Below are 25,736 nucleotides of genomic sequence, written 5' to 3'. Positions count from 1 at the left end.
ACACTCTGAGACACTGAGGGCTGTTCTGCTATTTTATAACTATTTTAATGGCCCAGACTCAGAACGGCCTTGAAAGAAAAAGATGCCTGAAAAGATGCAATAAAAGTGACCCCGAGTGGACAAACATATTTTTGCGGATGCAGAGAGTTTGCGCCCAGATTAATGATTCCAATGTTCTTGGACGGCAGCGGTCAGTGTCTGATCGGGACATTGTCCCCCGGAGAGAGTGCTGAATATTGCAGGTTGTGTAAGATCCAACTAGGGCAGCCGCCGTGGCGGAGCTTCCTCCTCCATGCTCTCTGTATGTGTGTGCGCTTCCCTCCTCTCGCAGTTTACCTGTGGAGCATGATTGATTAGGCGCGCGGCAAACAGAGCCGAACAATTGAGCATGAGAGTGAGAGGGGAGATCTATCATCGTGAAAGCTCTCGCCGAAGTCTGGCACGAGATGAATGGCCTCGGATGAGGTGTGGTGTGAGAGTTGGTGCTCTCGCATGTTCGGCGCGGATATTCACACATGTGTAGGTCACAGTCTCCCTCAAATCCCAGTCACACCAGGGTGCACACTCAGCTGCACAGCCCGTCCTTATATAAGGAGGAAGCAGCAGCGTGGGAGGGAGCAGGTGAGGGGACAGGAGGAGGCGTAGAGTTTCCTCCTTGGGTGAATTATGGATGAAGCGTGTCCGGTGCATTCACTCAGCAGCTCTCCGGTGATTTAAACAACACTGCTGGGGTTATACAAGTCTTCATCTGAGGTCTTGCCGCGTCTACGGCCCGGAGAGCCCAGTCAGCGGGGTCACGGCTTCGCACAGGTAAAGCGAAACGGCCGCACCTGCGCCATTGTCCGGTCACCTCGGAGATGCAGGGACCGAAACTGGCTCGGCTGCCTGAGCGTTTACAGTACAGTGCAGCACTATTTTCATGGCATGATCATTTCAGGCTGGAGTTTAGCTTTAGAGGTGAGTCCAGCTAATTCTGAGCAACATTTAAAACCGCCATTACCTCTTTAAAGTGACACTCACTTTGTGAGGTCCATGGTGGACGAAGAAATAAGTGCATTGCGTAAACATACTGTTGGCTTGCAACTAGGATCAAGAGAGATGCACATTCTCACAATATTATGACATACAAACAAGAGTTTCCACTACGATGTGAAAACCCAAACATTCTCCTCCTGGGATCCTTTAAATCAGGGGCCTCAAACTGGATTCACCGGGGTGCTGATTCCAGTGATCCTCTTGAAGACCCATAGAACAGACAAAAAAGACCGTAAGTCATATTAAATGCCAAGGACTAAGGCCAAATTCTGAAGGCCAGCAGGGTAAATGTCTGCCGAGGTCTTGAGGCCGCCCATCATGCATGACAGGACTGAAAGGTCTTATAAGACTTCTGTTATTACATTTTTTTTTTTTTTATCCTTCTGTACAGATGTCAGCGATTTAGTGGTTTTGCACTGTAATATAGGTGCTCGCAAGGTAAAACCAATGCCTCATCCACTTATACCAGTGTTTTCTAAACATCTGACTTTGGACAAGGGGAACTGCCTTGTGGGGGCCACTCCTCGCCCAATGTTTGGCACCCGGTGGCGGGCTGCAAAACAGCATCCTGAGGGCCACAAGTCTGATACTCCAGCTTTAAATACACACTTCCTGGGTGAAATGGTAATAACTGAGAAAAATATCTCCTTTATGTTTTCAATGATTATGTTTGGTGCATGCTGCTCCGTATCAAGGCATATCCAGAATTGTTGACAAATAAAATGGATGTCATTTCCTGTTTTAAAGTTCCTGCATCCTGCCATCTCAACAATGACATCACTTGATACGTTCTGCTCAGGTAAAATCAATGAGAACTAAATTTCAATGCAAGACAGCATATATTTCCAAGGGAGTTTTAGTGTCTTTGAAATGGCTTCACTTTGTTTTTGATGGTGAAGACAATACACATCAAATAATGTTGAGTAATATTCAAATGAAATGCACTTTAAATATCAAATATTGAAACTGAGGGTCAGCGGCCCCATGTGGGCCTCGGGGCCACACCTTGCACAGACCAGATCTAAAGCCTGAATGAGAACCTGAGGTCACCAAACCAAAGAACCTGCCCCCTGACCTTGGTGAGAACTGCTGTCCATCAAAATCTCAACTTGAATAGTCCAGATTATTCAGGCAGTTTAAAACCAAACCCTGTCTCAGAACACCAGAGCTGCTAACAAACACTTCAGCACACAAACAAACTCTACACTATTAAATCAGCACCACAGCACTGTAACCATGTATCCTGTAAAGTTGAGACAACATTTGAATAGCAGTCTGAAATTTCAGCGAGAAAGGAGACAGCTGGCGCCATCTCTGTGTTTTCTCTCTTCCCCCGTCTGTCTCGCCACCAGCAGCGGGTTCAGATGACGTGAGAAACACACTTTCTGACAGTAACCGCTTTTCTCGCACACTTTCTTCCGCCTCACAGCTCCTCAGCGTTCCCTGGCTTCTCCAACCAATGTTCTCCTTAGTCACCGTCCACTCGGTTTACTCCCTTCATTTGCTCCTGTCTCCACTCCCTGAGGGCCTCGCTACAGGTGGAAGATGCCCATCAGATGTTCTGGCTGCAGTCCTGGGATGTGCTCTCTATTATGACCGCCGCTAGTTTAGAGTAATATCAGCTCCATCCAGTGCTTCTGGGGTCACAACTCATCATGGAGGTTTTCATTAGCAGCCGATCTGACTGTGTCAACTGTTGCAGTGCAGTGGGACTAGAATGAGTGGTCGGGCACTTGTAAAGAAAGCGTATTAACCAAATGAATAGCCAGCCTTATAAAATTATATTGCAGGTCATTTGTGGCTCCCAGGCATGGACTTTCACACGTCTGCTCATCCCAGGCAAAATCTGCTGTCCATCAACTCATAATATTTAAAGAGACAGTTGACAATACAACTAATATCTGACAAATTCTGAAGACATTTAACACTCAAAGTGCTGGAATTATGACACCTGATACGCTTTGTTTTTCCTCCATGAAAACAATCAGATTCGATGACCAGCTTTCTCCTGAAGCTGTAAAATAAAACCAAAACCTGCTGTATTTGTTCTCAAGCATTTTAGTACAAAAGCAAGGCTCAATTTCACTTTCTGCTGCTCCCTTCCTGCTCAGATTTCTCACCACGAGACGCACAGGAAACCAACTACAGGTTTGCTTAGTAGAAACATCAATAGTAGAGATACTTTAAATATTCACCCAAAAAGTGTGGTAAAACTGATTTAATAACTTCAGCATCCATCCATCCATCCATCCATCCATCCATCCGTCTGCTTAACAGTTGCCAGGTCACAGGGGCAGCAAATGCCCCTCACACAGGCAACATCCACCAGCACAGACAGGGGGATCGCGAGACACTCCCAGGCCAGTGAAGTGATATATTCCCTCCACCTGTCCTGGGTCGACCCCTGAACCACCTCAACTGACTTGTCTCAACGCAGCAGCTTTATTCCGAGTCTCTCCTGAGTGACAGAACTCCTCACCAGTGAGCTGAAAGTCATCGCAAGGGTTTCATTTGTATGAACATCAGGCTTCAACAGAGAACCATCCAACTGTTCTGTCATCTGTGCGCCGCATTCACAACAGTTTTGACAAATTTTCCAACAGAAAGAACCGTCAACAAAACCTCGGCCTTTCATCACCCCCTCCAAATGATCAAAGCTCCTGGTCCTACCGTCTTTGTGGTACAGGTCGATCTCCACTTTCCTCTCCTCCGACCCGAGCAGCGCCTGGGCCATCTGGGCGATGGCCAGCCGTTTGGTGTTAGGTCCGTACAGGAAGTTGCACGTGCACGGCTTCTGCATGATCTCTGCGCGAGAGTAGCCGCACATGTGGCAGAAGCCGTCGTTGCAGAAGATGATGGCGCAGTTCTCCACTCTCGCGTTGGCAATGACAAACTTTCGACCTGTGAACGGAGACGAACACAAGTTTGAGTCGTCAACTCTGAGGGGACTGACATCATGAATTGTCTTCGGTAGTGACAGTAAAGTGACATTGCTAATGTGTTAACAAACCAATTGATCATTGAAGAACAGCGTCCACTCAGCCACTGAATACTCACAAACACTGCACAACGTATACTGCACTCATTTATTGATATTTCAGTGTTTATACTGCTCAAGTTAAATGTCATCTTATTGCAACGACACCCCCGAGACTTGGACCTTCAGGTCCACCACTGGCACTTAAGCAGCTTCTACCTACGTAGTACAAAGACTCATGGTGTTCAATTACAGTATGTAAGAATTTTCATGTTTCTTCCAATTTTTCCCTTATTTCAATATTTTTTCTTATGGTATTAATTCCTCCTATAGTTTCATTTTTTTATTTTTCCTTTTTCTTTTCATAAATTATGCATTTTGCCTTAAAAATATTCATTTTGGTTTGAATGCTTTTTTAGTTGATATACTTTGGTAATTTAATTCATACATTTTTAAATACACAGCTGTGCATTTGCTTCGTTTTCTTTTTCACTAAACAAATACGTACATTACATGATAATACACTTTTTTTTTTGTTTTGTTTTGTTTTCTGAATGAAGACCAAGGTTCTCAGTGGGAAATGAGTTGGTTGTCCAGGCCTGGTGAGAGGAGAGATCTTTCACCCGGATGGGGGGGGGGTCACTGCAGCATCTTGAGTCGTGAGGACTTTGCATCGGTCTGACTCGTGTTTTTACTTGTCCGTTCTTGCACAACTTCCGACCACTCATGACCGTGGCTTGGCAGGAAAACGGCCCACGAAGCCCTGTATATGTGTTTCAGAACCCCACCTTAGGCTTCAGTGTGCCTGCTGACTGGAGCTTCGGCCAAGCTGAGGAGATTTAAGAGACAGAGGTTTGAAGGAGGGACAGAACCAGCCGTGGTGCTGGTGCAGATCTCAGGTTGGTTGCTAGGAGATCACTGCAGAACAACAGACTTTACTGTGAGCAGACCCCAGCACAAAAACCAGAGGAGCTGAAGTGCTCGTCTGTATTTACTAACACTTTGTTATACTCGTGAAGGCCTTATAAATATGGGTGAATTCCAGACACGCTGTCACAGTGAACTGCCACACCGAAGCCAAGTAAAATAAATACATAGGTAAGCTACTGTACTTGCACAAGCACAATTCAAAACACTGAAGTATTGAATATATAAACATTAAACCCTTCCTATCACATCAACTACATTCATGATTAAATTGCATCAGTGTTTTGCTGTAGTTTTCAAGTGTCCTGCCTATTTTTAATTGACAACAATTGCTCCCCGACTTGAACACAGTCCTCTCCCCACAAAAAATGCTTCTCTCTTGCTCTGGAAAAACTGAGCAGCACCTCCGGAGACAGACTTGTCTGTTGTTCTTGTCAGATAGCACCACACTCTAACTGGTGGTATTTGATCATTATTTTTATTTATTTTTATTTTTTTTTGCTTAGTATTGAGGCCATTTTTTGATGCAATTTTTTCTTCTTTTTTACAGAAGTACAGTGTTTTTCTTTGTTTCAACGTTGATGGTATTTGTCCGCCTTTAATGATTGTTTGTATTTAATGTAGTGTGTTTGTATACTTCCATAACAACCAAAATGTTCCCATGGTGCGAAGAATAAAGACAGTCTAGTGTGATCTGATCTGATGACGATGAAGCTACAAGTCGCAGTGATGAGGCACTATCTCCACCCCCCACACCTCTTACCCCTCCCCCTAAAAAAAAAAAAAAAAAAAGAGTTTGTAACTGAGGCACCACAAACACAACGTGGTTCAAGAGAGAGCAAGTTTGTCAACCAGCATGATACTTTTTTGATACGTTTTTTGCAAGAAGATACAGCGACGGAGCAGCTCCACTTACAGGATTAGCATGTCACGGTCAACTTATCTAAAACTGTTTCCTGTCTGGTCTCACTCCGACCGCATTTTGACTAATCGATTTTTGGCTGGAAACCCAGTTAACCTTTAATATTTCCCATCCCATAAACACAATGCCACATTGAGCGCAACATAACAGATCTAGGAAACTAAACAAAAATATTAGTGCTTGCAGAGAGTCTACTTGAGAGCAATGAATACTCCAGTCATGCTTGAATGCTAAGTTTTATGGTGCCAACAAGGCAATAACATGGCATTCTCCTAATGTCATCTTCAAATCGGATGCCCTTTAAGATTGCAGTCGCAGCCACCTGCCGCAGCTCCGTCGCCCACTAAGCGCCAACATGCGTCTCTATCGAAACCACTTAAGGAGCCGTTTAGTTCCCCGGACTCTGCTCAATGTCAAGAGATGATCTTAATGCGCTCTGAGAGCTCATGTAGCTCAACACACACTCTCTCTCAATGCTGGCAGCACAGTGTGAATAAACCATGTCTTTCTTGGAGAGCAGTTTATGTCTCTCGCATCCTCGGTAAACACTTCCCCGTCAGCCTCCTTTCAGTGGCTGCCGGCCTCTTAGAAGAGCCGTAGAAAGGTTTGATACACAAGAGATGTGGAGGGCTTTTTAAAAGACTGGATCAAGATGAGTCCTTCTGATGGAGGCATTTTTCTGATTGATTGATGGAGGATATTTGGGAGCCACCAGAGGAAAATAAAACTATTTATCTATAATGAGAGTGTCATGTGGGAGGGTGTCATTTAAAGCTGCCTCATGGGAAACCGCACCTCAGTACCGAAATATTCACATTGAAAAGAAACGGAGAAAGGTCCATTCCAATGCTGGACCATGGGATGCACACGACTCGAGAGAACCTCAAATTACGCTTACTTTCTTTTTTTTTTCCCTTTGGATGTTTGATTATTTTTTCTTTGAGACAACTATGGCGGGTGCAGTGGTGCTGTCTGCACCATAGAAAAGTCAGTGGTGCACCTGGCTTAAAAATGCATGAGGATCACGTCTAAACAATTTTAAAAACGGACTCCAGTATCAAGACTGACTCATGAAACAAACTCGGCAATGTTCTGAACTTGAATCATGAACTCACACATCACATCTTTTATTGACGTTAACGCACGTTTTCGCCCGCGTGTCCGAAGTTCCGACACCACGATAAAGATAATCAAGTAAACACAAAGCAGGAATATTTAACATTGAAGCTGTTTTGACAGTGTATTAACTCTTGAGTCATAAATCGTGTTTTCAGAAATATTAGTTTCTCAACAGTAGAATAAGTGCAGAGACATAAAATCACATGCACATGTAGTTAGCGGTGACAGCCTGTGAGGTGGTATCCAGCAGTCAAATTGTACCTACAGACTCAGTGTGGTTCAAGCTCTCGATTGAGAAAGTCGAAAAGCACGGACTTGTCAGGGCAACTTTCAGTCTCAGAAATTACCATGCTGACTTGGGACGTCAGTAAGATCAACACTAGCCATAATAAGCAGGTTCCACCAGATACACATGACACTTGTCGGCCTGCATTTAAATTAAACTTTATTTTTCCCTCAATGTGATTAGTGCCACAACAAAGGTACTGACTTTGGCAATATAGAAGTGCAGCCATTTCATTCAACATTGATGCAGTTAAATATTGCAATACTTAAATATTGAAAGTGACTGATCCTGAGATTTTTTTCTATATATATTCCTCTTTGATATCACATTCCAAAGGTTGTAGCTCGAAAATGCTTAGAGATGAAGGTATACAGTAAACAAGGAATTACTGCTGCTATTCATACTGTATTTTGTCCCTGTATTTTTTTAAATCTCTTTTAGCGTTTTGACCGTGCCTGCGCTATGTTTCGGTGGCGGCAAAGCACCAGTATGTGCTGCTCGTGGACAGAGCAGACTCACTGTCACTACGTGCCACACGAGCGTAGCTTCTGTGCGTCACTCTCCGTTTCACTGTACAGTCATCAGCGTGTGAATATTGCTCTTCAGAATCTGAGTCGGTCACATCTGCTCTCCTGGTTTCTGTTATGCTCCTACTACCAAACTACATCCACCCCAGTCGCTGGTCCTTGAAGTTTTCACTCTTTATTTACTAAACACCCTAAAAGGTTGTTCAGATTGAAGCCACAGATGGGCGCCATCTGCCTGTATAACTACATCAAGCTTCATATTTGTAGCTTGGCAGCCGTGCTGCTTGTCGCCATTTTGTGACTTCGGTGCCTTAAGTTTTGATATTAGGGGTGGGATTTGATTAAAAAAATAAATCTAGTTCATTAGAGAGTTTGTGATTAATTAATCTAAATTAATCGCAGTTTAATGGTATAAGAATATTTGCCACCAGAAAAAAATTTGAATGAATTTGGTATATTACTGAATCAAGTGTTGGACCCATACATACATTTAAACAACAAAATGTTGTTTATTTTGCATCAGTTTGACAATGGCACAATAAATCACGATGGTGGCTGTATTCAAGTTTTTATATCACCTTATTTAAACTAAAGCTCTTTTCGTGTCTTGAAAATATTTGGATAAAAATTTCAACTTTATAAGCATTTCAAGTACATTCAGAGTAGTGGAAACCCTGGACATTGTGTCGTGAAAAACATCCCTGAACAAAAGCAAACAGATGCTTTTGTTTGCTTTTGTTCAGGGATTCCTCCATGTTTGTTGTTGTTGTTATCATCCTAGCTGCCACGTGTCTTGTGTATCAGTGTGATCAGTGTGATCCAAGAACTCCTGCACTTACAAAGGTTCTGTGTTGTCTGGAGCGCAAACTGCAAAATTAAATTAAATTATTTGCTGTAATTAATTAATTGTAATAATGTTGTAATTAATTAATCATAATTAACTCAATAAAGTCCCACTACTAGTTGTTGTTCTTCTGTTTTTGAGTAGCATTAAGGCATAAGTAATTCCAGCTCCATTTCAACTCCTTGTAATAGACGCCTGTGTTAGTGCTAATGCTAAGCTAACCGCTGCGATGGTTCAACCTGGAGAGAACAGACCAATTTTGCTGATTCATCTCTCTTCATCCGGCCCCTAAATATCAGTTGCGTAACCATTTGTTGTGTTGCCATGACTTCACCTGACTGTGTGGCTCAGTGAGCGCTGGAAAAGCCGCTCACCAGCTGGCAGCTTTTCAAACGAAGAAGAGTCAATGTTGGCCCGCCAATGACGAATGGACTGACGGCATGAAAACCAACTGTGCGCCGTGAACTGCTTCCCCTGCTTCTTCATTAGAGGTGATTATTTAATGGCCTCCAAGCAGCAATTATCCCTTAACAAGAAAACGGCGGGGCAGTAAGTCCTTGTGAATTAGGTTGTGGGGGCCGTTTAGGAGGATAATGTATGATGGTTTACCGTGGCAGAGTGATTTATGGGAGGTTCTCCAGCGCTGGAGCCCTGTGTAAAAATGCCGAGGGTCATTCCAGGACGGCCCACCCGCCAGTGTTCCGCCGCATTCGGCTTTCACAAATCTCATTCTCTCCACCACATTGTGCTCCCTGAAATGCTGAATAAAGTCCTTACTGGGGCGTCTGATTCATGATCGGGGCCATTATTAAATTCTCCCTGAGTTGTCGAGTCATAACTTGAAATGTGGAGATATTACTTTATTGATTAGAAGCGGTTTGTGAGTCGACTGTTTGTTTTCATTTTCAGACGTGTGAGCGCACACGGAACAGAAACACAGCAGACGCCTGAGCATCAAACAGCATTTTTTCTTTTTTTTTTTGAGGAGAGGAGGAAGGAAATTGTGAGACAAAACGCAGCGTGAGTCTGTGTTAAAAATACAGAAACGCAGCGTGCACCTCACTGGCTGATGAATCAAAGGCTCCTCATCAGGAAGAGAATCAGAGAGAAGACAGCGTTTGCTTTCACGCCGCAGCGCGGCGAGGGAGGCGTCGCTACGGTGCGTTTGAGCTACATTTGGACATTTTAAAATGTGCTCATTAAGCATTTTACCGGCTCACACTAGTGCACTACATCGCAAGCCTGAGCGTCACCAGTGTGTTCAAGTCTTCATCGACAGAGCAGGTGGTGGCGCTGAAGGGCTCGAGATCTTTAAGTGGGTTTTATAAACTCAGATCTGAACAGTCCATGTGACTGGAACAGTCAGCAAACGGCAAAGAAGTGGTCACTAAAGCAACTTTTGGAGTCCCACATGTCTGAATGAGTCTCAGCTAGTGATGGGTAGATGATGGGTCCCAATTTTCAGAGGCCACTAGGTGGCGCTCTTCATTTAGAAATCATGTGAGGTTTTATTGAGTTAGTTTTTTTTTTTTTTGCGTGCCAACATATTACAGCAGACAGTGCCATCTGGTGGCCTCTGAAAATCAGGACACTGTTTCATGAAACCTCATCTATCCATCACTAGACACAGATATCTGGGACTCAAGTGTCCAGATGGGAAGCAATTTCAACTTAAGGATTTTAGGAATCCAATATTTCTGGATGAGTCTCTGTGACTCTAGTGGCTAAGCAGAATTCAATTCGGACTTCACAGCTTCACACAAAGCCATCCTGACTTAGCTGTTCTCTCCTGGCTGAGTGAGTCTCTCAGAATCAAGTGGCTACACAGGAAGCAACTCAAACTCACATCTCTGAATGAGTCCCCGGGACTTAAGTTGACTTGAAACAAAGCCTTGACAAGTCTCATAATCCTGAATGGTAACTCGGTAACTCCAGTGGCGGGAAACGGGAAGCAACCCTGGCTTGAGGGATTGTTGAGTTTCACACGTTTGATGAGTCCTTCAGTTGCTAGGCAGGAAGGAACTGAGGCCAGATGGGCATCAGGTTTCATAACAAATATTTGGGACTCATCCAGCAAGGAGCATTTTGGATTGGTGGAATTGTTGAGTCTCACACAGCTGAATGTATCCCAGTTCGAAATAAGGTAATGGTCCTGATGAGTCTCACATATCAGAATGGGTCTGTGTAACTCTAGTGGAAGCAAGTCAAGCTCGTTCAGTTGTGGTTATAGTTCAAGACAGCTAGTCAGTACCACAAATCAAGCTGCTGGACAGGAAGCCAGTTGGATCACTCCTAAGATATAGGAGTATACAGAATGTTAGGAGTATAACAAGGTGATTATATACAGTATAGTGATATCAACTCAATGGTTTGGTGAGTCACACAAACCCAAGACTAATGGAAACAGAGAGACTCCAAAGACAATGAATCCAACAACAGATTTGAAGCTCCTCATCTTAGCCTGGCATTGAAATTAAAACCCCATCACGAATGATAATGGCATCCTAACAACTCCGCTGTCGGACCGCCACTCCTACACAATTACGTCCTCATCTCCAGCCCATAAAAATCCTATTAGGTGACAAGTGAAAGCAAAGACCTTCGACAGAACCAGATGAGAACCAGAAGACAGGGCTTTTATGCAGCGGATCAATGGGGTTAATTTACACGCGACATGTCAGTATTAAACAGCGAATGTAAACAGCTTGATAAGTCTGAGGGATTGAAACATCTTTTCATCATTGTTTCTTGCCCTTTATTTCCTTGGCGTCAGCCCCATATACCTGGGGCCAGAGGCCTGGGACACCCTGGGCCTGTCTACACAACCCGGTCACACCCTCGGTTCCTCTCCAGGGACCCGTCGTCTTACGTCGATTACATCCCAGATTCAACAGGCTTTTCACACGGGACACATTACAGGTGTCTGCTCACATATTCACGGACGCTGGAGGTCTGACGTGTAGATGCACACGACGGCCCGTCACTGTGAATTGGCAGGAACAGAGGCCCTCTGAGGCCCATCATGCTAGATGGCTTTTTTTCTGGCTGCCATGAGCATAAGGCATATAAAAGCAGAACATGTGTGTGTAGATTTTATTTCCCAGCCTCTGCGTAAGTGGTCTTCAGTCACCGATAATGGCTAAAAGAACCAAGTAGATGCTTTTATCAAAGCTGTTTAGGTCCGATGAGATCAAAGGCGCGCGCGCGTGTGTGTGTGTGTGTGTAGGCCGCATGCTCCATGACAGCATATTCACTCAAAGGAAAAGAAATCCACAGGCTGTGTCTGTTCGGGTAATAAAACCGGAACATAAAAAATGGTGAATGCTCCATGTTTATATTGAGTCTACTTAATGTTCTATTGCTGAGGCCATTTTAACTCGCAGCTCAACACGAGCTCATCAATTCTCAGCAAATAGCAGGACTGCGCTGCTTTAAAACTACCTTGCCTTGCATCAACGACTTCATCAAGAGGGGAAATCAGATATATATATATTTTTTTTCTTTCTGCGGAAGCTCAGCGGCGGTGCAGCTGAGCTCATCATCGAGCGGTCCAATTCAGAACCTCCAGGTGGGTGAAGAAGAGGACACTGAGGGTGCAAACAGCACCAACGTGAGCCATGGATTAAGTGGACGACACGTCAACAGTTGACTCCTTCTGCAGAGTGACATTTCCTCTTCATGTTCATGTATGGAGCATTCAGGGCTGTCTGCCATCAAGTGAGGGTTCCTTCTTGGCGCTATCCTGATCGTGAGCTTGGTAGCTAGTCGAACTGGTAGGAGTCCTAGGGGCTGACCTGGGATATGAGCGTACACAGCACTTATATGGCACTGGCGCTGTCGCAAAAGGTTCCCAGACTAAATTTCCATTTCCATATCAGTGAAAACAGGGGAAAGTATTAGGGCCTTTAGATGAATGGATGGATGGATGGATGGACGAATGGATGGACGCATGAATGGATGCATGAATGGATGGATGGATGATTGATGGATAGATAGATGGATGGATGGATGGATACATGGATGATGCATGGATGGATGGATGGATGAATCGATGGATGGATGCACGAATGGATGGATGGTTACATGGAAAAGTCTTACTTCCACCATCTTGCTAATGAACCAATTCTCCTGCCTGGTTTGCTTCGGCATGTGACCTATTGATCTCTCGACAGAGCACAGTGGCGGCATCACACCCTCACTTACTGAGTCCAGTCAACCCTGTTGGTAAACTCCCTTATTATTTGAAGATGGTGTGAGAGTTCACCTTCCTCTTGTGTGTGTGTGTTTTCTCCAATTACCCAAAGCTTGTTTCTGGAGGGACCGTTGGATTGTGGCCTCCACTGCTGCCACCTGTTTCAAGGCTACAGCCACCTGGGTGCGCTCGGTAATATGAGTAAACTCTTGATCCAGATTTGGCTCTAAAGAAGCGCAGCTGCTGGAAACATTTGCAACCCACATGATGGATGGTGTTGCTGCCACACACCTAGACCGTCCCTGCTTCAAGTCCAACTCTGGTTTGGAGTAATTGGAAATCTCAATATCGTCCTTGAATGTGTGTAGCCTGTCAGCATCGGCTTCAGCCTCCCACGACCCCGCAGCACCCAAGAAAGGCAGAGAAATGAGAGGATTGTATACAGTACATACAGTGAGCTGCCACTTGTTAGGTCCGGATTGGTGCCAGTGACTCCAGACTAAAGGTTAACGGTGACATAACTGACATGGTCCGGCAGGGGTTGAAGCTATAACTTATGAACATAGCATTAACAACAACTCTCCAGTGGTTGAGGAAAGATAAAGCTCCTCAGACTATCTCCGCTCTGAGTGACATCACTGACCACTCCTTCCCCTCTTCAATTTCCCCCTAATGAGCTTGAGAGGGCCTGATGGAGAGGCCGATAAAAGAGGAGCTGCAGCTGCTGCTGCTGAAAAGGAAAACACCATCTCACTCCCCCGACTCACAGATTCATCAGACGGGCAACACGTGAATGCAAATGCACACAAAAACATAAGACAGACCCACCAACGCAGACTGAATAATTCACTAAGACCAGACCTCAGGGGCTCTCCAGTCTGTCAGTGTGTGTGTGTGTGTGTGTGTGTGTGTGTGTGTGTGCGACACAGAGAGGGGGAGATGGATGTGTGTGTAGCCACGAGTGTTTGTTTGCTTGGAATCTCCCAGAGTGTGCTGCGTAGGCGGATAAGGAGGGAAGCCCGTGTGCTGGAAACACAAGTCAGCACTGAGGAGACGGAGAGATGGAGAGAGATGAATGGAGGGATGAGCGTGGATGAGAGATACGAGCAGACGACAAAGAGGACGATACAATCTGCAGATGTGCGAACGCTCGGCTGATTGGTGTGGTTAAAGACGCCGACATGCTGAGTGGATTTTTCCCTTCTTCCCTGCTGTAGCTGTTCAATTGCCATGGAAACTGAGGAGTTGAGCGAAATTCTCAAAGAGATGAAAGATGAGTTACACTTTCAGACTCATCCATGTCAGCCGCTGGGTTCTTGTGTATTAGGGAGGAAAACAAACCTCGGCTTGATGAATCGATCGCGGGTTGTTTACAGCCTTTAGAGATGCTGGTTTTGGTTGTGAGTCACGAGTGGTGCGGTGAAGTCATGTCTAACTCCATGACGGTTATTTCCAGAGTGAATTCCACCAACATACATGGCCAGATTTTGCCAGATGTAGCTGGACTTTTAAAGGCATTGGAACACAGACAGTGTCGATGCATGTCCACGTGTAACGTGTGCAATGCTTTATACAGGTGGCGAAGTTGGTGGCCACTAGAGGGCACCCTGACAGTCACATGACCCGCAAAGTGAGTCACCATGACCCAAGTTGCTTCCTTGGTCCACTTGAAAAAGACTCAAAGAAGAGCTGCTGTGCTTCCACACTGGGAGATGCCAGTTAAGTTGGCATGGGCCTCTTGTCAGGATGTCTACTGATGGCCTGCCACAAAAGATTTTCCAGTCGGGAGGAAGCCCCAGGACAGACCCAGGACTCAAGGGACAGGAAATGCCTCGACGCTTGTCTTTGTATTCCCCTTCATGAGCGAGAGTGGGTTGCTGAATCGACAGCCTCTTGTAACCAAACCTTGGATTCAGAGAAAAATAAACTACACCATCCATCCATTCTGGACCAGGCTTTTAGCTAGGAGGGCATCTGGGCGTATTTATATTATATTTACGGTAACTGCTGAGCCTCACACGTCTGAGTGAGTCCCAAATGACATGAAAAGCACTCACACTGACACACCTCTGAATGCACTCGCACACTAATCCAGGTATAACATTGAGACTCTTCCTGCTCAATAAGACACGAGTGATCGAGTCACTGAGTCCAACACGTCTGAGTCCAACACATCTGTAATTGAGCTACAAGCAGAATCTTGAACATCCCATTTTAGTGAAACCCTTGATATAACTCAACAGGAAGCGAGTCCGACTCATTTTATTGCTGAGTCTTTGTCACCTGGATGAGTGGGCTCCAAATTTAACTACTACATCATACTTCTCTTTCAAACTTTGAGAGCCTCTAATGAAGAGCTGATTTAAAAAAAAAGGTTGTGGGGACTCCAACTTTCTCACACGAGGCAGACGGGTCTGCGAGCATAAACATCTTTAGAATGGGATGAACCCATCAGGAGAGCCTCCAGGAAGAACGAACATGACAAGTGCTGTGGAACGCTGCTGTGTAAAGGCAGACTGCGAGTGAAGAATCCGCCCCCTCATTCAGACTATTTTGGTTTCCCTGGCCTGGTTTTCTCCACTCGCGCTGGTTCAAGTCAGGCCCCTCGCATCGATCTCCTCTGCCGCTGCAACACGATGCTGCTCTCGCCAAAAACTGCCTCAGTGATGTGCCGTCAGTGGAAATAAAAGATGGAGATATCTGTGGGACGATTTCAGCCTCATGTTGAGAACAGACTTTTTCCCAGTGAAGCCTCGCTCTCTTGCCTTCAAAATGTTTGCACAGAACTCGGTCCACCAGGATGAGGACGTCATCTTGCTCCGTCCTTTCAAACAAAAAAATAACTTATTAAAACGGAACATTTTCACAGGTTGACCGCAGTAGCAGAGGATGAAGGTTGAGTTTTCTGTTTTTGTCTTAAGCTTCAACAGAATTATGTATATATTTCCCTCAGTCCTGCTGTGTGATCACCTGTGTGCCACACATCTCCGTCACACTGTTGTCTAATAATTCTACAGTCACCTTTAATGGGCAGCTCGGCTCTTGACTGTCTCAGTGTGTACAGCATCTCTCTGCCTTAACAGAGTTACGCAGATTTATGCAAATGATATAATCCCGGGAAAGTCCGGAGCGCTGCAGTCTGCGAGCCGGTCCTGCAGGCTCGAGTGCCCGGCGCTGAGCGATGGATTGAAGAGCAGATCAGAAGAATGGATGGGCAGCGGCTCAGAGGCAAAACTGTGACAAACGGAGGTTCCTGGAAAAACTCACGACACTCGGAGCTCGCCGAGTCCTTGAGCTGTTCCACCGATTCAGAAGAGCTGAGGTGGGCTTTACAGGCTGATATTACAGAGCAGGTTGGAGTCATCTCCAAAAAAATAACAGATTCCAGTGAAATTTTCAGGAAATGCTGAGCAGTGTTCTGGTCTTTCTTTAAGTCAGCCTGTCGCCGCCATTAGGCCTGCACGACTTTTTTTAGCAAAGAATTTACATCACAATTCTCTGCCACATGAAATATGAAGTCTATTGCACACATAAACCATGACAAGCAGCACCAAACATATGATGTTTGAGGAGCTGGTAAAGATTTGTGGTAGGGATGTGCCGATCGGGGTTTTTGCTGCCGATCACGATACCGATCACATGGATTGACAAAGAATTTCTAATCTAAATGATGAGAGCTTATGTGTACAAGACGTGCAAACATGAACCAGTTCAGACACGTTTTAATATACATCTTCAAGAAGGCAAAAAATAAACCTTGCAGAATGCAGCAACTATTATGTCAAAAGGACGACTGAAAAACTCATTTAACGTGAGACGTCGCAGTTTGGTGAATCTCTGGACACTTTACTATGTCCGTGAAATATTTACATACTGGCTGCTTGTAGTGCGACTCCGAGACAGAGAGCACTGCATTTATGAAAGTTTCCACTCCGGAGGTTTTCAAAGGTTTCAGATTCAGGTGGCTAACAAACGCTGCACCCGACTCCAAAACAGCGACGGGTCCGGTTGTTTCCGTCTCCGCTGAAACAACACCTGAGAAAGGCTGCTCATCTAGCTCGGTGGAATGAATGATTATAGCTATGCAATCCCCACCGCATTCACGTCACAAGTGAAACAAGTGACTACAAGGCGCTTCGTCATTGGCTGAAGATGATGCCACGAGCATTGTGGGAAATTAATAGAAAATTAAATCAGACACAAGGGTGAATTGAAATCACGATTTTTCCCTCATGGCCTTGAAGGAAATCACTTTCCAAATCTGCAGAGGAACGATTCACATTCATTTACTTATCATACTCTCGTCAGACACAACTTAGCTTCCCTTAGTCCTTGTTTTAGAGTTTTGATAAACACGGCTGCAGCAGCAATTGCAGGCTTGACATCAAGGTAGCGATGGCGTCTGTGAGCTTCACCTGACGCGCTGCAATTGATGCGTTTGATCCCAGCAAAAACATCAACACAGCGTTTGAAGTGTTTGAGCACGGGGACAGACTGAACCTTCCCAAGAGGCGTCCTCAATTAAAATCCAATAATGTCGATGGAGAAAAGACAAAAACAACAGACCGGCGCTCATCACGCCGTCAGTGGATGTAGCGTTCAGCTGGCAACGCTATGCCTTTGAAGTAAGTTCAACTCTGGTTGGGGTCAGCTGTATAGGATATAATACAAGTGATGAAATCACTTGGCAACAATCCCTGCAGGCAGGAGCGAGAGGCTGACAACTTCATTGTGTCCGCTACTTCCTGCTTGAGTCCACACACTAAAGTCCGCTTCAACATGCGCTTCAAAAAGCGGCTAGTTTTGTACATACAGTAAAGACCTTTAGTAAACTACCATCCGACAACGCATAAATATAATCTGATCAGAGTTTTACTTCAGTGGCCTACACCTGGTGTGTCGTGGGAAATGATCCACTTTTACCTAATATGCCGGTCCCACAACGCCAAAGACCATCTGCACCGCAGCGCTAACGGAGCTAACAACAAACATGATGTCTCACTTCAAAACTTTATTGATACTCATGGACTATCAGGAGTTTGCTTCCGGGTTAAAAAGTTGGCTAAAAACTAAATGCAGAATCAAATAAATCCGCTCCATTTGAGTGTTATACTCTCCAGAACAATACTTTAGAGTGACTTCTGTTGAGGAAGTAAATGCGCTGATCCGCCATTTCATGAGTCGGACTTTCTACATCAAATGAAATTGTGTAAACTGTTGAGAGGATTCACTGCCGAGCCAGTCTCTTTTATAATTATCAGATAGCATGTCAATGGTGGCACAGCAGGGAACCACGAAGAGAGATGGAGGGCAGAAATATATAAAAAAAAAAAAAGAAGTGATGTCAGAGGAGACGAGCAAGAGCAACAAAGTGCTTAGCAAAGAGTGTTTACAAGCTCCCAGAATTTAGGAGCGTGTGTGTGCTATGCGAGCTGGATCACGAGTGCACGGGTAGAAGACAGAGGAAGAGAGAGCGTGAGCAGGAGATGAGTGATTTTCACACCAGTAAAGTGCAATCCGAAAGCACTGACTCACTTCAGAGTGGCAGTGTTGCTGCGTTTGCACCCGCCGACTGAAACAGATGGAGCCGAAGAACAAAGCTAACCACCAGGGAAGACCCTGGTTTCAACATTCGTCCGCGACTGAAGCCAAAATTAACCGTCCGCGCGCTCAATTTCGATGGACTCAGACGAGGGAACCTTTGGAGATACGTGGCTGAAAAGCATGTTGCTTAGCCGCAGGGAAGTGGCCACTTGAACCTCAAGTTAGCATTTGACTCACGACTGGATTTGGAACAGCTGAAGATCTGCCATCCCTTCGATCCTCTGATGACTGATCCCCACCTGTCACCCCACTTTTAGTGGTGACATATTAACCAGCAGGTGATACAATTGTTAACTCGGATATGCAGGTCGGAATTACCAGGTTTCCTCCTCAGGACGTGATCTTTCATTTGTTGGTTTACCAAGCTTCTGTCTGAACAGATGGCTAGAATTTTAAATAAAGGCCCATTTATGCTCAATGTTACAAGTGGATCAGGATACGGACGAATACGATGCAGTCTGTATTCTTTGTTCATTTCATCCGTTTTTCCGCATGTTTCCACAAACCTTACGGATACGGACCAAACGGAGCAGTATCACTGGAAACCATGGGGGGGCAGTGTCGCTGTTACTACCTGATACGTAGCTCTATTGAGACATGAAGAAGGCACAACAATGGCAGAAATTCTCCGTCCTCCAGTCGCAATATATTTAACAGCCTCACCGACCGCTGCCTCTGTTTCGTCTTTTGTGCAAGAGGTACGTTATCAATACTTCTTCCACAGTCGCCACGTTTGTTTTGGAGTTTGTCCTTGTCATAAACGTGTGACACTGGGCTGCTCCCCCGGTGGCTATATTGGAGAACAGCAATAGCAACGTAAAGAACGCATGGAAGCATGTGGTTAAATGGGCCTTATCTAAAGCAACTTCATGAAAGAGACGTGCACGTCACCAGTGGCCCATTAAATTATAGACTGATCTGATAGGAGGTGAAGAAGAGAGTGCAGGCAGGGGGGGACACATGGAGATGGCTGAGCGGAGGAGAAGAAGAAAATGGACAACAACAGGCAAATATGTTGGACAATGACACACATACATGCATTCTCTGTTTATAATAGTTGTAGAAGTATAACCTTATTTCGTGCACATTTTCTTCACTCTTAACATTTGTTCTTACCATATTTTACCTGTTTTCACACTGAGCTTCATTGAAAGAGTTAGTGGCCGACTTGCTACTGTACCAGAGATGCAGGCTTAAGTCACGTATACCTGAGATGATTTTTGAACTCCGCAGACTGAGATGAGAACCAAAGAGACACTTTCATCTAAATTACACACGGAAAGGTAAAACATTGTCTCCAAACGCACCTGAAATCTGTTATCATAAACACTTCCCTGTTATGTGTGTGAAGGTAGGTGGTTGTGTGGGCGGGGGTGTCAGTGAGGGCTGTTGCTATGGCGATGAAGTGTTTGTTCTTGTACTGGTAAAATGGTAGCGCGCTCCTGGGAGGACTGGAGCTTGTAATTGGGCCAAAGCTGTCCCCGAGGACGCCGACACACCAGCCAAGAGGTGACCACCGTCAGCACTCGGAGGGGTCGGGTGGCGCGAGCGAAGAGAGAGAGCAGCACTTACTGGAGATCAGAAAGCGAGTGATAGATTGGCTGAATAAGAACTCATTCAAGAAGCGATCGATCATGTCAATGAGCACCACAGGATATTATATATGGAATTACAGGCGCATGTTCATGAGAGGTCGGAATAATGAGTTAAAATTTCAGTTTAAATTTTAAGTTTTTAGAAGCAGGTGAGCTTTATCGGTTGCGTCGGCGATAACTAAAATGACTATTTCATCAGCTGCCTCGACAAAATAAAGTACGGGATCAGGACATATTTGTTATATTGAATTTTGTCAGAAAATGAACTTCATTTTTAAAACCCATAATATTGTTTTCTGCCTTAATAATGACTTAGCAATTTAGAAGTTATTGTAACTGAAACTGGAAAAATAAAATTTTACAAAACCACATTTTCTTGAACATTTTGTTTGCCTGCAGCACACATGTCAAACTCACGGCCCGCGGGCCAGATTCTGCCCTCCAAGTCATCTCACGTGGCCCGTAAGTGCTATAAATGGAGATGTACTGTCAATACAAGTTTGACGAGTAGCACAAACTACAGTAGGTCACTTCCATCACCATAATCCGCCGACACAATACACTTCCAGTCGACGGGGTGCAATTTTAATAAGCCACTTGTTTAGTCAAGACTTCCTCCTCGCTTCCGAGACCGACTCAGCGTGTCCACGTGTTTGACCACCATCAGCAGCTGTTAGTTGCTGCCATAGTCAGCAAACTACCAATGCAGTTGCATCATCTCCCTCTGGTATGTAAACAGAATATAATGAGGCTTCACTCCCATTATGATGATGAATTCCTCAGAAGCTCATCAGTCACCTTCCAAGCCAAGCAGAAGATCAGGCTCCGTCCGCCATTGATCCGTCTCCAGCGGACGCATCAATAATTCCTACATGTAAAAGCTGCGACCTCGTGTTCACTTCCCTGTAATAATCCAATTAAGCGCTGGATACTGACGAGTCACATTTGTCCACTCGACCCTTGACCTGTTTGATTGATGTGTGACAGCGAGGTCAGCTGGTGGGCTGGCGCGTGAGCAACACGATGACCCAGGCGAGTCATTTAGAAGAGGTGGGAATGGAAAGAGAGCATTGTTTTAAGTCTCAATATGTTTGGATGGAGCGGGTCATCTTCTCCAGCTCAGCAGGCAGGTCTGGTTTGAGTCTCTCAGGAATGGCCTTTCTCGAGCGGTGAAGCAGGTCCATGACCGTCCATGGTTCAGGAGGGACTGGACACTATCTTTGTTAGGGAGACTCTGAGAAGAACGGCCGGGGTGAGGTGGCTCAAGCAACTTGTCAGGATGTCTCCTGAACACGTCCTGCTCTGGGTTGGACCCAGGACACGATGGAACAAAACAACTGTGTGATCCCCAGTGATGGCTAGATGAGGCTTCATGAAACAGTATCACACGGTGCTAATTTTCAGAGGCCACTAGATGGCGCTCTTGGTTTTGAAATGATGTGAGGTTTCATCACATTAGTTGCTCAAGTCCAGACATTTTACAGCAGGCAGCGCCATCTGGTGGAATCCAAAAATCACTGCAATGTTTCATGAAACCTTGTGAATCTTTGAAATCCATCACAAGTATTCCCCTTGAAGACTTGGCTTATAGTAAGAGGAAATCTGGACCTCTGCAATGCAACTGCTGCCCCCACGACCCAAAGGAAACCACCAGGTTCATGGTTTAATTATTAAGTCAGAAGAGAACAAGACCAAAATAGCCGTCTGCGAACACTGAGGATTCCAATCCAGCATAACCTGCTCATGTTCCAGGTCACTTCTGAACGTCTAACACAGATGAACAAGTCTCTCAGCTGCAGGTAGGAAAGTTCAAGAGCGACTCCCCGGACACTCGGCACGATTCTCCCTTACTGACGGCTGCTCTCTGTTGTGAGATTAAAATCAGTATCGAGGTTATAAAGCCGCCGCCTTCATGTCTGACAGCACTTTGTCACGTTGCCATTCCAATTATACAGCGAGGAACAGTTCAGCAGAACCCGGCAAGAGTCCGGACGGCGGCGGCAGGAGATGCTTCTCCACCGTCGCTGATCAATGAGAGCTGTGATTCAGGAGCAATATCAAAAAACACTTTCTGCTCCTGGAGATTATTGGTTCCCGCTGCTCTCCCGGTGAGGAGGCTTCCGTCACTGTCCGCTCCCGACTACAGTTCAGACCGCCACCATCGAGATGCTGCTGTAGATGATGAGTCAGCAGTTTTTCCATAACAGCTCTGTTTTCTCAATGATTGCGCGATGGGTTTTGTGAATCACAAGGTGCTGGTCCTCGTCCCTCCTGATCTCATCTTAGCCAGCCACTAGGCACTCCGCTTTCCTCCCACAATTCAAGAACATTTCTAAATTCGTGTGTGAAGGGCTGTCTGTGCTGTGTCCGGTGATGCAGCGCCGTCCTCTCCAGGGTGTCCAGCTGGGACATGCTGCTGCCCACGAATGGCTCAAGCAGAAGAAAATGACTTTTGAATGTGTCCAAAATGCTAATACTGTAGAACTTAGCTACACTCAGCCTTCCTCGGAAAATACCATTAAATTTAAATCCAAAATATGTTGGTGTCAATTTAATGAATACAGAACAAAAAAACTGATCAAATATCATCATATTAGTTTCAAGTCACACAACCTTCCTTATATATTTCCTGCTCACCCAGTTTTAACCTCTTAAACTAGCTTTTGCAGTATGTCACTGTCTGATGGATCAATAGAAGTGTTATATTGTGTAATAAGTTTTAAGTTTTGTCCCCATTTGTTGATGTCCCCGAAGGAGTCCCGTCTTTGAACAATCACAATATGTTGTGTCCTTGCTTTCTGAAGGGTTTTGCTGTGTTTAACTTAACCTTAGTGTCACATAACTCATAATTCATGTTGTCAAATTACTTATCTCAAATAAAATGTATACATTTTGCTCAAAATTTTTCTCAAAATGAATCTGCTATTTGCTTCAGTTTGTCTTTACATTTTTTTAATTGTACTTTAAAATAACATTTAATTTATTTTTTTTTAATAAAATGAAATATAAGTTGAAGACCAAAACTTTTGTTTTTCTGCATTTATTTCTACTTTTACGTCCCAGGTAATGGGCCTCCTAATGTTCCCGCATGAGAGCAGGAATGACAGCAAAGAGGCAGGACGAGGTGGCTTCAGCATTCTGCTCCGTATGTTGTCTCCGTCGAGCTTCAAAGGCGGCTCCACAGCAACACAGCCAGTCTGCGTTTTGAAATAATGACAGCTTCAAATTTCACGCCCCTGGGCTGGGATGAAATATTTAGTGGCTCTTATATTGTGTTTCTGATATGCAATGCCGGACTGAAAAGGCAAATATAGAGGCTTCATATGTGGAGAGAAGAGTATAGTCCACAAATATCAGTGCCAGAAGCAGAGAGATTCAGATGAGGAAAAAAATATATATCGAGAAGTGAGCGAGGAACCAACAATAATGTCGAATCTAGTTTGGTGAAATAACCAGACAACCTTGAGCGTGAAATTGCGTCGGGCCCAAAACCGCAGTACTGAAGGGAACCGAGGAGCCTCCATCAGGAAAAGATGGATGGTTGAAAGGCAGGAGTAATTATGATCGGTGAGCAGTTTGAGCCGCACTCATTTGTCGGGTCGGACCACATGACCGACCCGACCCCTTTCTCTGTGGGGTTCTCTTCGTGTTTTAATGAGTCTCCTTCGAGCACTCTGGTTTCCTCCCACAGTACCAAAAAGGATTTATTGACGACTGTCCGTGGCTGTGTGAGTGGTTGTCTGTCTGTCCAGGGTGTCCCCTCCCCCTCCAGCATCTGTCGCAACAGCAACAGTGAACAATAATAAAGACAATTTTTAAAAATGAATTTCCATCAATGCAATGGTAAAAAGAAAGACAGTTCTTTCAGTTAGGACTTAAATATCCTGGATGAATTTCAGAAAAAATAGACTCCACTGGAAATGTTTATGGTCAAATACCGACTTTAAAATGTTAAGGTTTAAACTCAGGTTAAAAAAAAAGTTTACTGCCTTACCCAAGGTAGTATATTTTTCTCTTTAATAAAAATCGCATATTAAACAACAAAACTACAGCATAAACAATCGTGAATGCTGTATAGCCACATGCTAATGGACAGTGTTCGACACATAGAACCTCAAAGAAATGAAGGTTTCCACTCAGCAGAGTGAGTTTTCCATTCATCCGAGGACCATAAACCTTTTGCAGCTTTCCCCAGCTACACTGGATGTGAATCCTACTTGATGCCACATTCAGTCCTGAAGAAGTTTCTGTTTTGACCTGTTCATTCCCTCAGCCATTCATCAATTTAGACATTTAAACAACACACCGCACGTTTATTCATGTGAAGCCCTAATAATGAAAATACTGATATGTGCTCCTGAATGGGCAAAACAAAAGGAAGGTACTGACCACTGCACAAGCAAAACCTGGTGCATTGCACTCTGACCATCGCATGTTAAATTAATTTTGGATGAATGATGGATGACGTTTTGCATACAAGAACAACGTGCACTTATTGATAACCTTGTCTAACATCAAACTGGATAAAAGTTTGCTTCGCTCTGCTTATTTTTGAAAAGTATTTATTGAAGCTTTCATATAAAACTTTCTGAGACGTCCTCTTCAGTTTTGTATTTCACGTGATACGTGATAAGTTATAAATGACCATAAACCTACGGGTCATGTAATAATTCATAGCTGTTTTAAGCAATAAAAACGCTTCATTAAATATAATTATTTTTACATTCAAAAAAATAACAGAGTCTCGCTGATGTCGAAAACATTGTTTTTTCAACTTGTATCATGATGAGGCTTTAAAACTACATTACAAAGTATTACGCACGCGTGCGTGTCCGTGAACGCATCACCGTCAAACATAATCCTTACTTTGACTGTCGAATTTTCGGATGATGGTGTCCAGGAAGGTGTTCTGAGGAGCCACATGGCCCCTCCGGACCGGCATCTTGACGGCTCAGGCTCCTGGTCCAAACAGATCCGGGCGGCTCGTAATCCCGGGAAGTTTCAGCCAAAGTTGTCCCGGAGACGGTGCGAAGCTTCTGGACGCACGAAGAGGACTGACGGCGCCTCCAGCCTCCTGGTTCTGGAGGAGGAGGAGGAGAAGGAGGGGGGGAGGTGGACTATCAGGTGATGTCTCCTCCTGCTCTCAGCGCTCATCCCGCTGCTGGGAGTCGAACCGAGCCGTCGTTGGAGCCATGGATGCGTCCTCGGTCTCTGGCGGCGGTGATGTGGTCCAGAGCGGAGCTGGTCTCCTCTGTATAAACCTCCTCCTCCTCCTCCTCCACGTCTATAGCTGCGCCTCGTTAACCCTTCACGGCACCGAGCAGGTTCGGAAGACCCACGAACACGTCCAGAAATACTATTTTACTCTCCTTAAAGGGGCCACGGCTTCAAAATATCAACGGAAAACCGGTACAACGGTGTTTGTGGACGCGTTAACGACACGGCGGGTGTCGGACGTGTGAGCAGGTGCGTGACTCGGAGTCCTTTAACGCAGCACAGACAGATGCACAAACACGGCTTTGAATCATAAACCGTCATCTTTAATTCATCACGTCTGGCTGATCGGGACCGGGGATTCACCGCTCCGCGCTGACGTCACGGCGCCGGGGTTCCCTCCTTCTGCCTTCACTCAGGGCGAGATGTGAGATGGTGTCCCAGATACAAACACCGAGTCATGAATGTTGCATCCATAACAAAACCACTAGACA

The 25,736-nt window shown here is 45.0% G+C and overlaps 1 protein-coding gene across 2 annotated transcripts in view; it reads right to left on the bottom strand.

The window, feature by feature from the left end:
* kcnh2b (potassium voltage-gated channel, subfamily H (eag-related), member 2b) overlaps positions 1–25,472 on the bottom strand; it is a 213,104-nt gene extending 187,632 nt beyond the window's left edge. For both annotated transcript variants that reach the window (XM_053858662.1, XM_053858663.1), the window contains exons 1-2: positions 24,895–25,472; positions 3,706–3,936 (exon numbers count right to left, since the gene is read on the bottom strand). In XM_053858662.1, the coding sequence (XP_053714637.1) occupies positions 3,706–3,936; positions 24,895–24,970 (307 nt within the window). In that variant the 5' untranslated portion in view covers positions 24,971–25,472. The remainder of the gene's footprint in view (positions 1–3,705; positions 3,937–24,894) is intronic.
* Positions 25,473–25,736: the final 264 nt, after the last annotated feature.

The sequence above is a fragment of the Synchiropus splendidus genome, chromosome 3, assembly GCF_027744825.2.
Source record: "Synchiropus splendidus isolate RoL2022-P1 chromosome 3, RoL_Sspl_1.0, whole genome shotgun sequence".
In the NCBI taxonomy this organism is placed as follows: Eukaryota; Metazoa; Chordata; class Actinopteri; order Syngnathiformes; family Callionymidae; genus Synchiropus; species Synchiropus splendidus.
The sequence above is the reverse complement of the archived record's forward strand: the minus strand, read 5'-3'. Positions and strand labels throughout refer to the sequence as shown.